The sequence below is a fragment of the Carassius auratus genome, chromosome 45, assembly GCF_003368295.1.
Source record: "Carassius auratus strain Wakin chromosome 45, ASM336829v1, whole genome shotgun sequence".
In the NCBI taxonomy this organism is placed as follows: Eukaryota; Metazoa; Chordata; class Actinopteri; order Cypriniformes; family Cyprinidae; genus Carassius; species Carassius auratus.
In genome coordinates, this window is record NC_039287.1 from 9,421,634 (window position 1) to 9,434,204 (window position 12,571).

At 36.1% G+C, this 12,571-nt stretch overlaps 1 protein-coding gene across 6 annotated transcripts; it reads left to right on the top strand.

The window, feature by feature from the left end:
- The first annotated feature begins 41 nt into the window (after positions 1 to 41).
- Positions 42 to 12,324, top strand: LOC113063153 (exocyst complex component 1-like). 6 transcript variants are annotated; one of them, XM_026233360.1, is made up of 21 exons: positions 42 to 207; positions 770 to 901; positions 994 to 1,124; positions 2,014 to 2,173; positions 2,432 to 2,449; positions 3,050 to 3,237; positions 3,453 to 3,680; positions 4,358 to 4,490; positions 4,584 to 4,693; positions 4,881 to 4,949; positions 6,663 to 6,812; positions 7,692 to 7,800; positions 8,939 to 8,983; positions 9,434 to 9,597; positions 10,037 to 10,138; positions 10,224 to 10,297; positions 10,388 to 10,616; positions 10,704 to 10,887; positions 11,458 to 11,657; positions 11,800 to 11,994; positions 12,100 to 12,324. In XM_026233360.1, the coding sequence occupies exons 2-21, from the start codon at positions 778 to 780 to the stop codon at positions 12,250 to 12,252; spliced, it is 2,766 nt and encodes a 921-aa protein (XP_026089145.1). In that variant the 5' UTR covers positions 42 to 207; positions 770 to 777; the 3' UTR covers positions 12,253 to 12,324. The 6 variants fall into 6 exon arrangements, with proteins under 6 accessions (XP_026089145.1, XP_026089147.1, XP_026089148.1 ...); XM_026233362.1 differs by lacking the exon at positions 8,939 to 8,983; XM_026233363.1 differs by lacking the exon at positions 4,881 to 4,949.
- The last annotated feature ends 247 nt before the right edge of the window (positions 12,325 to 12,571 follow it).

Genomic DNA, 12,571 nt, shown 5'->3' on the forward strand with positions numbered 1-12,571 from the left:
AAGGGACTTTTACTGTAGAAAACACTAACCGGAAGCAGGAAGTTTATGTTTACTTCTCTCATTCAGTTTTCTTCTTCACACTGCTATCAGGGCAGGGTCCCTGACAGCTGATGTGATATTATATAAAAAAAAGCTTTTATTTTTTTAACTAATACAAGTTAATACGTTAAATAAGGAATTTTCGTTGCTAAATTGGATAAACGTAAGGTAAGTTTCGACAAGTGGTTGCAGTTTATTGGCTTCTCGAAAAGGCCACTGTGTTGTTTACGGTGTCAGCTGACCTTTTCATCAAACATTTTGTTTTTTTATAACAATATAGGCATCTTCACCTATATACAAAACATAGTTATATAATCTGAGATCTAAAATATCGTCACGAAAATCTCAAAAATAATTTTGGCAGTAACTGTATTGTGCAACGGTATTCACGTAATATCCTTATGGATGTAACGTTATATCATGTTAAAGAATAATTATCATGTTCATACACTGTGGTATTTTCATGTGAAGGACTCAATGAAGGACAAATGTTCCTTTAGGTTGTCAATAAAAGTTTGCCTTCATGTAATGCTTCAGCCAAGTTTGTAATGTCTTATTGTATATTATCTTCAATAATGTATTGACATTTTATAATATGTTGCATACAAAAGGGTACTCTTTAGATTTTTGAAAGAATAGCACAGCATCAATCATAAGAAGGCCCTTTCAGATTACATTTGTTTAATGCAAATATTTTTTTACTGAGCCATTTGAGCTTTTTTAATTTCAGAAACAAACATGACTGCCATCAAGCACGCCCTTCAGAGGGATATTTTCACTCCCAATGATGAGCGTCTGCTGAGCATCGTCAATGTCTGCAAGGCAGGGAAAAAGAAGAAGAACTGTTTCCTGTGTGCCACAGGTAGAGCACAGACACAGATCCATGTCAGAGGATGTCTGCAAACCTTTTTTTTGTTGTTTATTTTCTCTGTCCATTCTTTTTATTGTTATTAGTGACTACAGAGCGCCCGGTGCAGGTAAAGGTGGTGAAAGTGAAAAAAACAGATAAAGGAGATTTCTATAAGAGACAGATGGCATGGGAACTACGCGACCTGACAGAGGTTGATGCCAAAGATGCCAATAAGGTCAGAGGTCATATGTTAAAGGAAATAAATATCAGTAATAAAATATCTATTATTAAATATAATGGATACATAATATTCCTGTACCAGATTGCTTCTTGGATGATACTGTATACACTGTTATTTTATAAGTATTTATATACTAGGAAAGTATATACTTATAAATATTCATTACTATGTTCTTTTGTCCTATATTTTGAATTAACTTTCAGTTTTGATATCTATCTATCTATCTATCTAGCTATCTATCTATCTATCTATCTATCTAGCTATCTAGCTATCTTTCTATTTTTCTATATATATCTTTATAATGCTTTTTTTTTAGAATTTTAGTTCAGTTTTGGCAAGTTGATGTACTTTTGGCACTTTTTAACTTATAACTTAAAAATTGTTTTATTTGAGTAATTTTAGTACTTCAACTTCAACTTATTTTGTTTCAGTTAGCTGCCAAAGCAACATTTCTACTTAAAAAATGTTTTTAATTTTAATTTAAAATTGTATACTTTTTTTTATTTAACAAAGACATCTTTATTTTACTTTAGTTTCCAATAATAACACCATTTGGATTATTATAATTTTTTAAATAATTTAAATTAAATGTGAGATTACCTTTGCCTAACAGTCAATCTTTAAAAACACTAATAATTTAATAACATGGTTAAATTTAATCTTTAGAAAAAAATAAATAAAAAAGAATACATTTAAATACTGTACATAATAAAGCTGTTATACCTAAATTCATATATAGGACTTAAAGTTACTGGATTAACTTTTTATTGTTTGTATTTCAATTATTCAGATATTTGGGGGAATACTGGGGGATATTAATTATTTATCGACTTGGTATCGGCCTGAATTTACTGAGCTTTTCCTGTACTTTTCCATTCTTCAGGAGAACCCAGAGTTTGACCTTCATTTTGAGAAGGTTTATCGGTGGGTAGCGAGCAGCACTGCAGAGAAGAATTCGTTCATCTCGTGCATCTGGAAGCTGAACCAGCGCTACCTTCGGAAGAAAGTGGAGTTTGTAAATGTCAGTCCACAGCTGCTGGAAGGTAATAGCATGTTGTCAAAAAATACCAATGTACAGTATTTCTAATATGTAATTACCTCACAGTTACCTGCTGTGATAGAACTGTGCAGAACTATTAGATTTGCAGCGATAGGAACTCAAACTAGTTTCTGTTTTCCTGTGGCTACTGCTCTCTCTCTGTCTTTTTCTGAGCGCTCTGAGATTCTGCAGTGTCTTTTTGAGTGTCCCTTAATGCTTTAACCTGATCTGTGCTGTTCTCTCTAAATCTCTCACTGACCAGAGCTTCCTAAAGCTGAAGGTTTGTACGCTGTTTTTTCTTCCATCTTTCATCCTTCTCCATTAACCTACTCCAGTTTCCAGTTCTCCTGCTATTGTTTCCCCTTCATTAATTGTCTTTCTTACTCCCCATTAATTCATTTGCATAATCACATATAGTTACCCACTGCTCACTCTCTAGATTGTGTTTGTGTACATGTGTCACTTACACTGCATTCCTGTAGTAGTTTATTTCATATACTCATATGCACACATACACGACCATTCAAAAGTTTGGGTATGTTTTTACGCTCACCAACATTTATTTAATTAAAAATACAGTAAAAATAGTAAAATTATGAATAATTGTTACCATCTTTCTATTAGAATGTAATCTCGTTCTATTATAATCTTACAGGTTTTCTATTATAATATTTTTAAACATGTAATTTATTAATTTGATGGCAAAGCCATTTCAAATATCAAAAGAACATCATTTATTTCTATGATAAAGGTCCTTACTGTTATATAACATATAGTGTCGTTAAAAAAAAAAGACAGACTTTTGAATGGTAGCATATAAAGTACTATACATTTGAGGTTAATAAGGGCACTATTTTCATGTTCCTTTCCTTCTTCTCAGAGTCGGTCCCGAGTGGAGAGAGTCAGAGTGTCGCAGGGGGAGATGAGGATGCTCTGGACGATTACCAGGAGCTGAACACCCGTGAGGAGCAGGACATTGAGAGCATGATGGAGGTCTGCGAGTACGCCATTTCCAATGCAGAGGCCTTTGCTGAGAAACTGTCCCGTGAGCTACAGGTCCTAGATGGGGTAAGTATGTTTAAATGTTTTCTGAAGGAAAAACACCAGTGTGTTAGTCAGTTAGTGTTAGTTAGTATCTAAATTTAACTGAGTGCCATAATTACAGTAATGGTAAATGGGAATTGATTAGAGAATAGCGGATAATATCAAGCAGTCATATCAGAGATAAAACAAGGCTTATTTTATATTAGCATGAATCGTAATCTCTGTTCTTCTCTGCTCAGGCTAACATCCAGTCCATCATGGCCTCAGAGAAGCAGGTGAACATCCTGATGCAGCTGCTGGATCAGGCTCTGGCAGAGGTGGACAACATCGAGGGGAAGCTGCTCAGTTATGAGGAGATGCTTCAGAGTGTGAAGGAGCAGATGGACCAGATTTCCCAGAGCAACCGTCTCATCCAGATCAGCAACACCAACAATGGCAAACTACTGGATGAGATCCAGTTCCTCGTGGTATGTTGGGCCACAGTAGAAACAGATCCCAGAAAACATTCCTATGTTGAATGAAACACAGCATTAACATAAGAATTCCAGATAAACTAGACACGCATGTTCCTCATAACACTTCCACTCTTTTAATGAAAACTGTATGAAATAAGGGATTCCCAAACTTTTTATTTGTCAAAAAAAAACCTTTGACCCCGAACGATTCCTGGAAATGTCCCTGAGATTTTAAGTTACACAATGCATTCGCATGTTCAAAGTTCCCTGATAATGATTAATATTTAATCTTTTATAGTATGTGTTTTATTTGGAATTGTTTTAATTCTAATATTATTAATTATAATTTACATTTTTTTATTGAATTAATTATTAGCTTTTGATCAAGAGATGCAGTTCTTTCACAGACCCCAGTTTGGGAAACCCTGTATTAAACTGTAAATATAAATACTTTTATTTTGCCTAATGGTGAAATATGATATATATATTTTTTTTTTTTTAACTTCTGTACTTTTGTTAATTTACATTCTTTTCTGCCAGGGTGAGCAAAGTTGTAGATGTTTCAATTGTGCTTCTCTTTTGTTTGATACTAAAACAAACTCCAATGAAAGATTACTGGCATGATTAGAATTCTGATAAGTTCATAATTCTCTCTTTTGTTAATGTATATATTTTTTTTTCCATAAAAGAATTACATGGATCTATCGAAAGGGCACATCAAGGCTTTGCAGGAAGGAGATTTATCTTCTCCTAAGGGCATCGAGGCCTGCATCAACGCGTCTGAGGCTCTGTCACAGTGCATGAACGTGGCACTCAATCCAGGTACTGCTCTCAATCTTCACCCACTGAGTGAAAACAGCACTTCGAGGTGTGCATGAGCAGCATTAATCATGTTTGTGTGGTGTCCTGTGACAGGCCATGATAAGCTGATGGCAGTCAAGCAGCAGCAGCAACTGTTTTCTGAGCTCAGAGACACTTTTGCCCGACGTCTCACCAACCACCTCAACAACGTGTTTGTGCACCAGGTAACATTATTACACACATTACAGGTAAAGAACTTACATAAATGAGGAGTATTAGGGTTTCTTTCCTTCTCCTACAAGTCTTTATCTGCCTCTCTCTGATTGATTCTTTCTCCTGTGTTCCTGTTTGGTCACCAGTCGTGTCTCTCTATATCACTTTACTTCACTGTGCTCTCTGTTCCTCTGTCAGTTCAACCACTTCAGTCACTTCAAAATGAGCATCCCTCAGTTCTATAGGTCGTCCTGTCTGTCACTCCCTGTGAGTACGCCCACTCCAGCACCGTTTGACCCGCCCACTCTAACAGTCACACAACTCCACTTCCTTAAACTTAACTGTCTCATCAATGCTTCTCCCTTCATTTAAGCATGTTCATGGTGATTTAAACCAGACATTCTCATCTTAGGGTTTTCTAAGATGATCACCCCATAAACCTCCCAGCCAACATCATTCTCGTGTTAGAAGCTGAAGATTTAAAGGGGTCTTCATTGCCTTGTTTTGCTCACTCTCTGATGGAATTGTGAGGTGCTGGTGAGATAACATGGCCTGATCAGCATGCAGTTCCTCTGTGTTTTGCTCTTATGATGTGGATGTTTCATAGATGCATTTAGAAGGAACTGCTTGACTGTGAGAAAAGCACTACTGCTGGTTTGGTAGCAATGTTCATAGAATCATGAGGCTTGGTGATTTTTGCTCGACTAATTACTGTTTGAGCTTGGTGTCACTGTAATATAACAGCAACCTTTTTTGTGGGAGTAGGGCTGGGTGTTTATGCAGATTTTCCTAACAAACTCTCGATATACCTCTGTAATGATGTCAGTTTTCTCTTCCATGTGGAGCGATATTCTCTTTCTGCTAATTCTGGTTTCAGTTTTACACTGGTTGTACTGTATGTTTTTAGTTAACCAGTTCATAGTCATTTGTTTGTAAATCAGACCTCAATGGTCATGCTGTATGCTGTTGATTCACTAAAGAACTGGTTCATAAAAGTCATTTGTTCATGAATCAGACTACACTGGTCACAGTGTTTGACAATCGACAAACTAAATATTTTTTTCAAACGAATATAAGTAATATTTGCCTTATTCATTTGCTTACTATCATATTCATGTCTTTACACTGTGTGCCGTATTGAGTGTTACCGTGGCTTTATTTGATAAAATATGATTCTCAATGCACACAGATTACAGAGTGCTCTGTTAGTTACATTGTTTACTTACTTTTTTTATTTATGTTTTTAAAAATATTTATTTATTTGTGAAAAATACCCTAATAGGATCAGAGAATCAAGAAGTTTTTTTTTTATTAATTTTTAATTTTCTTAAACATGAATATTATAATTATACAAAAATGTATGATTATTTAAGAAATTTGAAATAATTAGAATTTAATGTATTATATTAATTTTATATACTGCATGTGTATGTATTGGTGTGTATATATACATGCATACAGTGTATATATGTGTGTGTGTGTGTGTGTGTACATATACACACACATAGATATTTCCATCAGTGTCGGCCGACCATTATTTTTTAATATACTGAAAATTAACCAGTTCATAAGTCATTCATTTGTTCATGAATCAGACTGCACTGTTCACTTTGTATGTTTTTGATATACTAAAAAGAATCGGTTTTAAAAAGTATTTTTTTTTTCCATGAATGAGATGCATTTTGCATTCATATTTTTGGCCATTATTTTGCGGTACCAGTTGCGTCACATTCAATACAAATTGGGAACAGATGTTCGTAACATATGACTAGTAACATGTTTTAACACAGCCACTGAAGAAAACACCAAACACCAAATTCAACAAATGAAGACCCTGATTTTTTGGAAAATCTGTATTTTACCCAGCCCTATGTGGGAGTGAAAGTGTGTGTGTTCCTTAATATTAACTCGCTTGGACAGTGAAGTATTCTCATAGTGAGTTTCCACTCACTGAGTGTGTCTGTGTGTTTGTGTTTGTAGGGACACGATCAGAGTTCCACACTGTCCCAGCACACAGCTGAGCTGACACTACCCAAACACAGCCCTCTGCACAGAGACCTGCTCAGATACGCCAAGCTCATGGAGTGGCTGAAAAACACCCAGAGAGAGAAATATGACGGTCTTTCCAGGGTAAGTGTTTATGACTTCCATCACTGCATTGATTATCACAGTAAATGTTATCATGACACGTGTCAGATAACAAAAGCATTTTGAAAGCATTCAGTCACGTTTGTACAAATTATTCCATCTTGATAAAGTCATAAAAGTGAATGGAAACCCTAATCGATGTACTGTGTGACAAGAGTCAAGGATAAAAACAGGATGTTTAATTAGAAAAATAGGGTGGGACTTGGGTGTTCCATTTTTACAGTTTGAATAAAATGTTACAGTGTACCTTTAATGGAACGATCAGTCCCATTATTTCTCTATGTTATAAAGCACTGTATGTTTTAACAGTTAAAATCACAAACAGTCAGTTACTGCAACCATTAAAATGCCATCATAATAATACTGCAATATATTATCCTTATATCCTGAGAGCCAATGGTTTTCATTTAGAAAAGCAATGTCTTAGCGAAGGAAAATAGCAGTTATATTTAATTTTAGCTTTGCTCAGACTTGATAGTACTGCTAATGTTACTCTACAAACATTAGACCCAATAAATTCAGGGGCAAGACCATATTTAAGGGTTTATTCAGAGCGTTTAGTCATTTTCTGATCGTCACTCAGTGCTAATGTGATTCCCAAATGTTTTAGATGCATTTATCTCTGTTCTCTATTATTAAACTGTCTTTAAAATCAGAATTTGATGGCAGACTTGGCCTGGATGTTGCTGTATGTACTCCTGACAAATTGGATTTGTGTCCGGTTCCCATTAATGTTCCCTCTGTCTCATTTCCTGGGATCTTTCTACCTTCCTCTAAATGAGAAAATTGCTGACAAGTAAAAAAAATCTAAATTTGGGTAAATTCCTTGTCCTCCCTTATTTTATTTAAATTTTTTTATAGACCTATGTGGATTACATGACCCGATTGTATGAGCGGGAAATTAAGGACTTCTTTGAAGTGGCAAAGATCAAAATGGCTGGCACTAGTAAGGATGGGAAAGGAAAATTTGGTAAGACCTCACTTTTTCTTTTTCTTTTTAAGTTTTTTAGGGATTTTTGTCCATGCTGTTTCTACAGTCACTGTATGTCTTGTGTCTGCTATATGCTTGTGTATGTTGTGTGTTGTCTGCGTGTGTGTGTGGTGTTTGTGATATGTGTTTTATTTTGCACTAATTTTACACTACATGACAAACACATAGTTTCAACAGAGCTGAATTTAAAGTATCCAATACAATTATCTAGTAAAAGCATTGAGATGTCAGTCAGTGCTCGTTTCTGATATGATGGTGTGCAACGTCACGTTTTCATTGTAATGTTCTGACATGTGCTGCAAGGCCCACAGAGTGTGTACTATTACACGTGGCATTAAATGCATACTAGAGGCATGACAACCAAAGTATTCTGTGGACAAAAAACCCTGAATGCTTAAGATTTCAGGATGTTTAGAACAATGTAGTGCATTTCACAAAATACTTGCAAAAGTTTGGGCCTGGTAAATTATTCTGTATTTTTAGATATATTAAAAATGAATAGAAATTGTTTTTATATCCTATCATTTATATATTTTTTTGGAAACTAGGGTTGGGGATTTATTCCCTACACCATTAGCGTCACATTAAAACTATGTTAAATAAAAAACCAAAAAAACAAAAACAAAAAGAAAACCCAGTAATTTCAAAAAACATCTCTCACTCCATTGTGCCCCATTGAACTTTTTGTTTCTGATGACTGCAATGTCATATTAAGTAAAATTTATATATAAGCCCATTTTAATGTCATGAGTCCCTGTTTTTGCGTCTCTCATGATTGATGACTGCTGTCATTTCCAAGTACTCCGTCACTTGTGCCCATCCCTGGAAACATTTATCCATGCTTATGCTGGTAAACTTCCAGGTGTTAATAAGACGTTCCTCTTGTTTCAAAAGCTTACATTAGCAGTCCAATTCTCAACTTTTTCCTCCACGTCATGAAATAAAATAAGGTTTTTGTTTCCAAATGGCCAAAGAGCCCAAAGCCTAGATTCAGCCACTGCAGTGCATGTCATATTTGAAAACTTTGACCTTTAACCCCTAACTCTGGCACCATGCTGCATGATGTAAGCCTAACGTGTCTCTGTCTCTGATGCCTGCCTTTCTAACCGGCCACCAGCCACGCTTCCGCGGAAAGAGAGTGCCCTCAAACAGGAGGTGGAGAGTAAGTATCAGCGCCACATGCTACGCCTATCCCATAATGCCTTGCTTCCTCTTAGTCAAAAGGCATCTCTTCCTCAAAAGCACAGTAATCCATTCTCTTATCTTCAGTTTCAATGTTTCATGGTTATGCAAAACATGTGTTTTCAGTCTTGTTACATGCACCATTTTATGGATTTCATCTTACCTTATTCACTTTTCCTCAATCAATACTAACCTCAAACATGTCTACTGATTAATCAGAAATTAAAATGTTTAATGTTAATGCATCAGGGGTTGGGAGGGGGGGTTGATTATTTAATCTTGTCGTAAAGGGTTGCATGTATACTGTGACCCCTTTCAGATCAACATGTACTTTAAAAGGTAAGCTTAATAACCCATATAGAAAGGTGATTGTAATGAAGTTTTGACTTGTATGTTTTACACCCAGTTCATGTTCTGATGGTCTCTCCAGGCCTGCATGGGAGCTCTGGGAAGCTTACAGGCTCCACGTCAAGTCTGAATAAACTCGCTGTGAGCAGCTCCAACAGTAGGCGCTCTCAGTCATCGTCTCTGCTTGATATGGGCAACATGTCTGCCTCTGACCTGGACGTAGCAGACAGGACCAGGTTTGATAAGGTGCGCCACCGCTAAAACTTGGGGATCGTTTCGGCCCATGTTTAAAATCCTGATTGGTTCTAAATTGTTACTTGAAATGTGACTCAATTCTTTAATTTGTTGTGCAAAGTATAATCATATACACTGATTATTTTTTTATATATATAATTTACGAAATGTAATATCTTTATCCATGCATTAATTTCAAAAGTAATAGTTAAGACTTATTATTAGAATGATTTCTGAAGGATCATGTGACACTGATAAGTAAAACTTCACCTTTGGCATCACAGAAGCAAATTACATTTGAAATATACAAATGAAATATAGTCATTTTAAATTGTAATAATTTTTGACAATATTCCTGATTGTACTATATCTTAAATGCAGACTTGGTGAGCACTTTTGAATGATAGTGTACATATGCCCATTGAAGGCGCTTCTTTGTGTTGCTTTCTAGATTTTTGAGCAGGTCCTGAGTGAGCTAGAGCCACTGTGTCTGGCTGAACAGGACTTTATCAGCAAGTTCTTCAAACTGCAGCAAAATCCCACACTAGCTCAGGTGAGTATCAGAAACAATACCGACTCAGATCTATGTCTGTATTGTATTTACGTGTGTTTTAATGATGTTATAAATCCCTAATCAGGCAGAGAATATGGATGACAGCGATGGAACGGTTCACTCCAGACCCCTCAGTGAACACAGACAATCAATATCTGAGTGAGTGACTGTTTTCTTAACCTCTTAGTTCATTCAAATCTGTTTTTAAGCAGATTATAAAAACTGATCATACATCCATTTCTCTTGCAGAAAGGACATGGTTCGGATGATGATGAATAAGATCTTTCAGAGCATTGAGACCGAGCTGAACAGTCTGATAGCTTTAGGTGATAAGATAGACAGCTTCAACTCTCTCTACATGCTGGTAAAGATGAGTCACCATGTCTGGACGGCCGAAAATGTTGATCCTGCATCCTACCTCAGCACAACGCTGGGCAATGTGCTAGTCACTGTCAAGAGAAACTTTGATAAATGCATTGTAAGTGGAGCTCATGTCAAGCATTGTTTGATGTATTGATGGCGAGACCAACAAACCAATCTGCTGATGTTTCTGTTGCTCTTTTAGTCTGGACAGATTCGCCAGATGGAGGAGGTGAAGATTTCTAAGAAGAGTAAAGTGGGCATCCTGCCATTTGTCACCGGCTTTGAGGAGTTTGCTAAGCTAGCTGAGGCTATTTTCCGAAATGCAGAAAGACGGGGTGATCTGGATAAGGCCTACATTAAACTCATCAGAGCTGTTTTCAGTAATGGTGAGGATCATAACCAACAGGACTAGTTGTGAGAATGTGCTAAAAGCCCTAAATATCTTGAAATGCTGATTTTGAGACTTATTTTTTTAGTCTTTTTTTATATAAAGAGAACGAAAACATGATAGCATGACAGATGTGTAATTGAGGCATTGCAAGAGTGTTACTTTTATACTTCTACACATATAATTTATTATTATTCCGTATTTTTCCAAATATTTGTTATATTTTGATATATGAAATATAAATATAAATACTATATTTGCAGTTTAGTTCATTTTGCATATAGTTTAATATATTTTTTCAGTTTTAGTTTTAGTCATTTGAGTTCTTCAGCTTAAACATATTTTATTATAGCAGCATTTCACAATTTTTCATCAAATTATTTATATTTTATTTCAGCTTTATTTCAATTGCTGAAAACCAATAACAACACTGTTGAGAACCATCCATTAATAGAGAATGTAACTCATCATTCCCATTTACATTTTCAGTGTTTGCGGTTCTGCTTTCTATTTTGTTTTTAACCCTCTTGCTCATCTGATTGGTCTCTTTCTGTTTGCATATCCATAGTGGAGAAAGTGGCCAACGAGAGCCAGAAGACTCCACGTGATGTGGTGATGATGGAGAACTTCCACCATATCTTCTCAACACTCTCCAGCCTCAAGATCTCCTGTCTGGATGCAGAGAGAAAGGACGCCAAGCAGAAATACACAGAACACCTGCAGTCCTACGTCATCAACTCACTGGGCCAACCGCTAGAGAAACTTAATGTAAGCCAAATCTTCATGGAGACCAGGTTTGAACATCCATGTAAAAAAACTAAAATATGCTTGGACTGTAAAATGTGAAATGTACTTTGATTCTTCAGCCTAAATGTGCATGGACCATTTTTATTTTCTTTCCAATTTGCAGCATTTCTTTGAGGGAGTGGAGGCGCGTGTAGCTCAGGGTGTCCGTGAAGAGGAAGTGAGCTACCAACTGGCCTTCAATAAACAGGAACTGCGTAAGGTTATTAAAGAATACCCTGGGAAGGAGGTGAAAAAGGGCCTGGACAACCTTTACAGGAAGGTGGATAAGCACCTGTGTGAAGAGGAGAGTCTGTTACAGGTGAGTAAAGCTAGAGGAAAATAACACTAATTGGCTAAATTAAATGGCATCTATAATGTTTTTGCGATTCTTGAGTGTGAATGTGAATCTTGATTTGTCCACTAGGTTGTGTGGCACTCCATGCAAGACGAGTTTATTCGGCAGTACAAGCACTTTGAGGGCCTGATAAACCGCTGCTACCGGGGTCAGGAATCACCATGGAGGTTTACCATTCAAGATATGTTGGAGTACTTCTCCAGTATCGCTCAGTCCCACTAAAACAGGAAATGTAACAGTTGTGAAATTGAATGAAAAGTGCTGTGTGTGAAAGGGAAAGAGAATGAATGCTTACATTGTTATCATACAGTGCAGCTGTGTCATAAACACTGGAACTCCTGTTTGTAACATGCAAATTGTGTTTCTGTTGTTACTCATTTCATTGTTTATTTTTTGAAAACCAAAATTGCTTTATAACACATTAGTGTAGTGAATCGCATATAACTGAACTCTCTTATTACTTGTACAAAACCTAAAACACTAAAAATATGTTTGCTGATTTTTCATGCACATGAATGCTGATGAGTATATCATACCATAT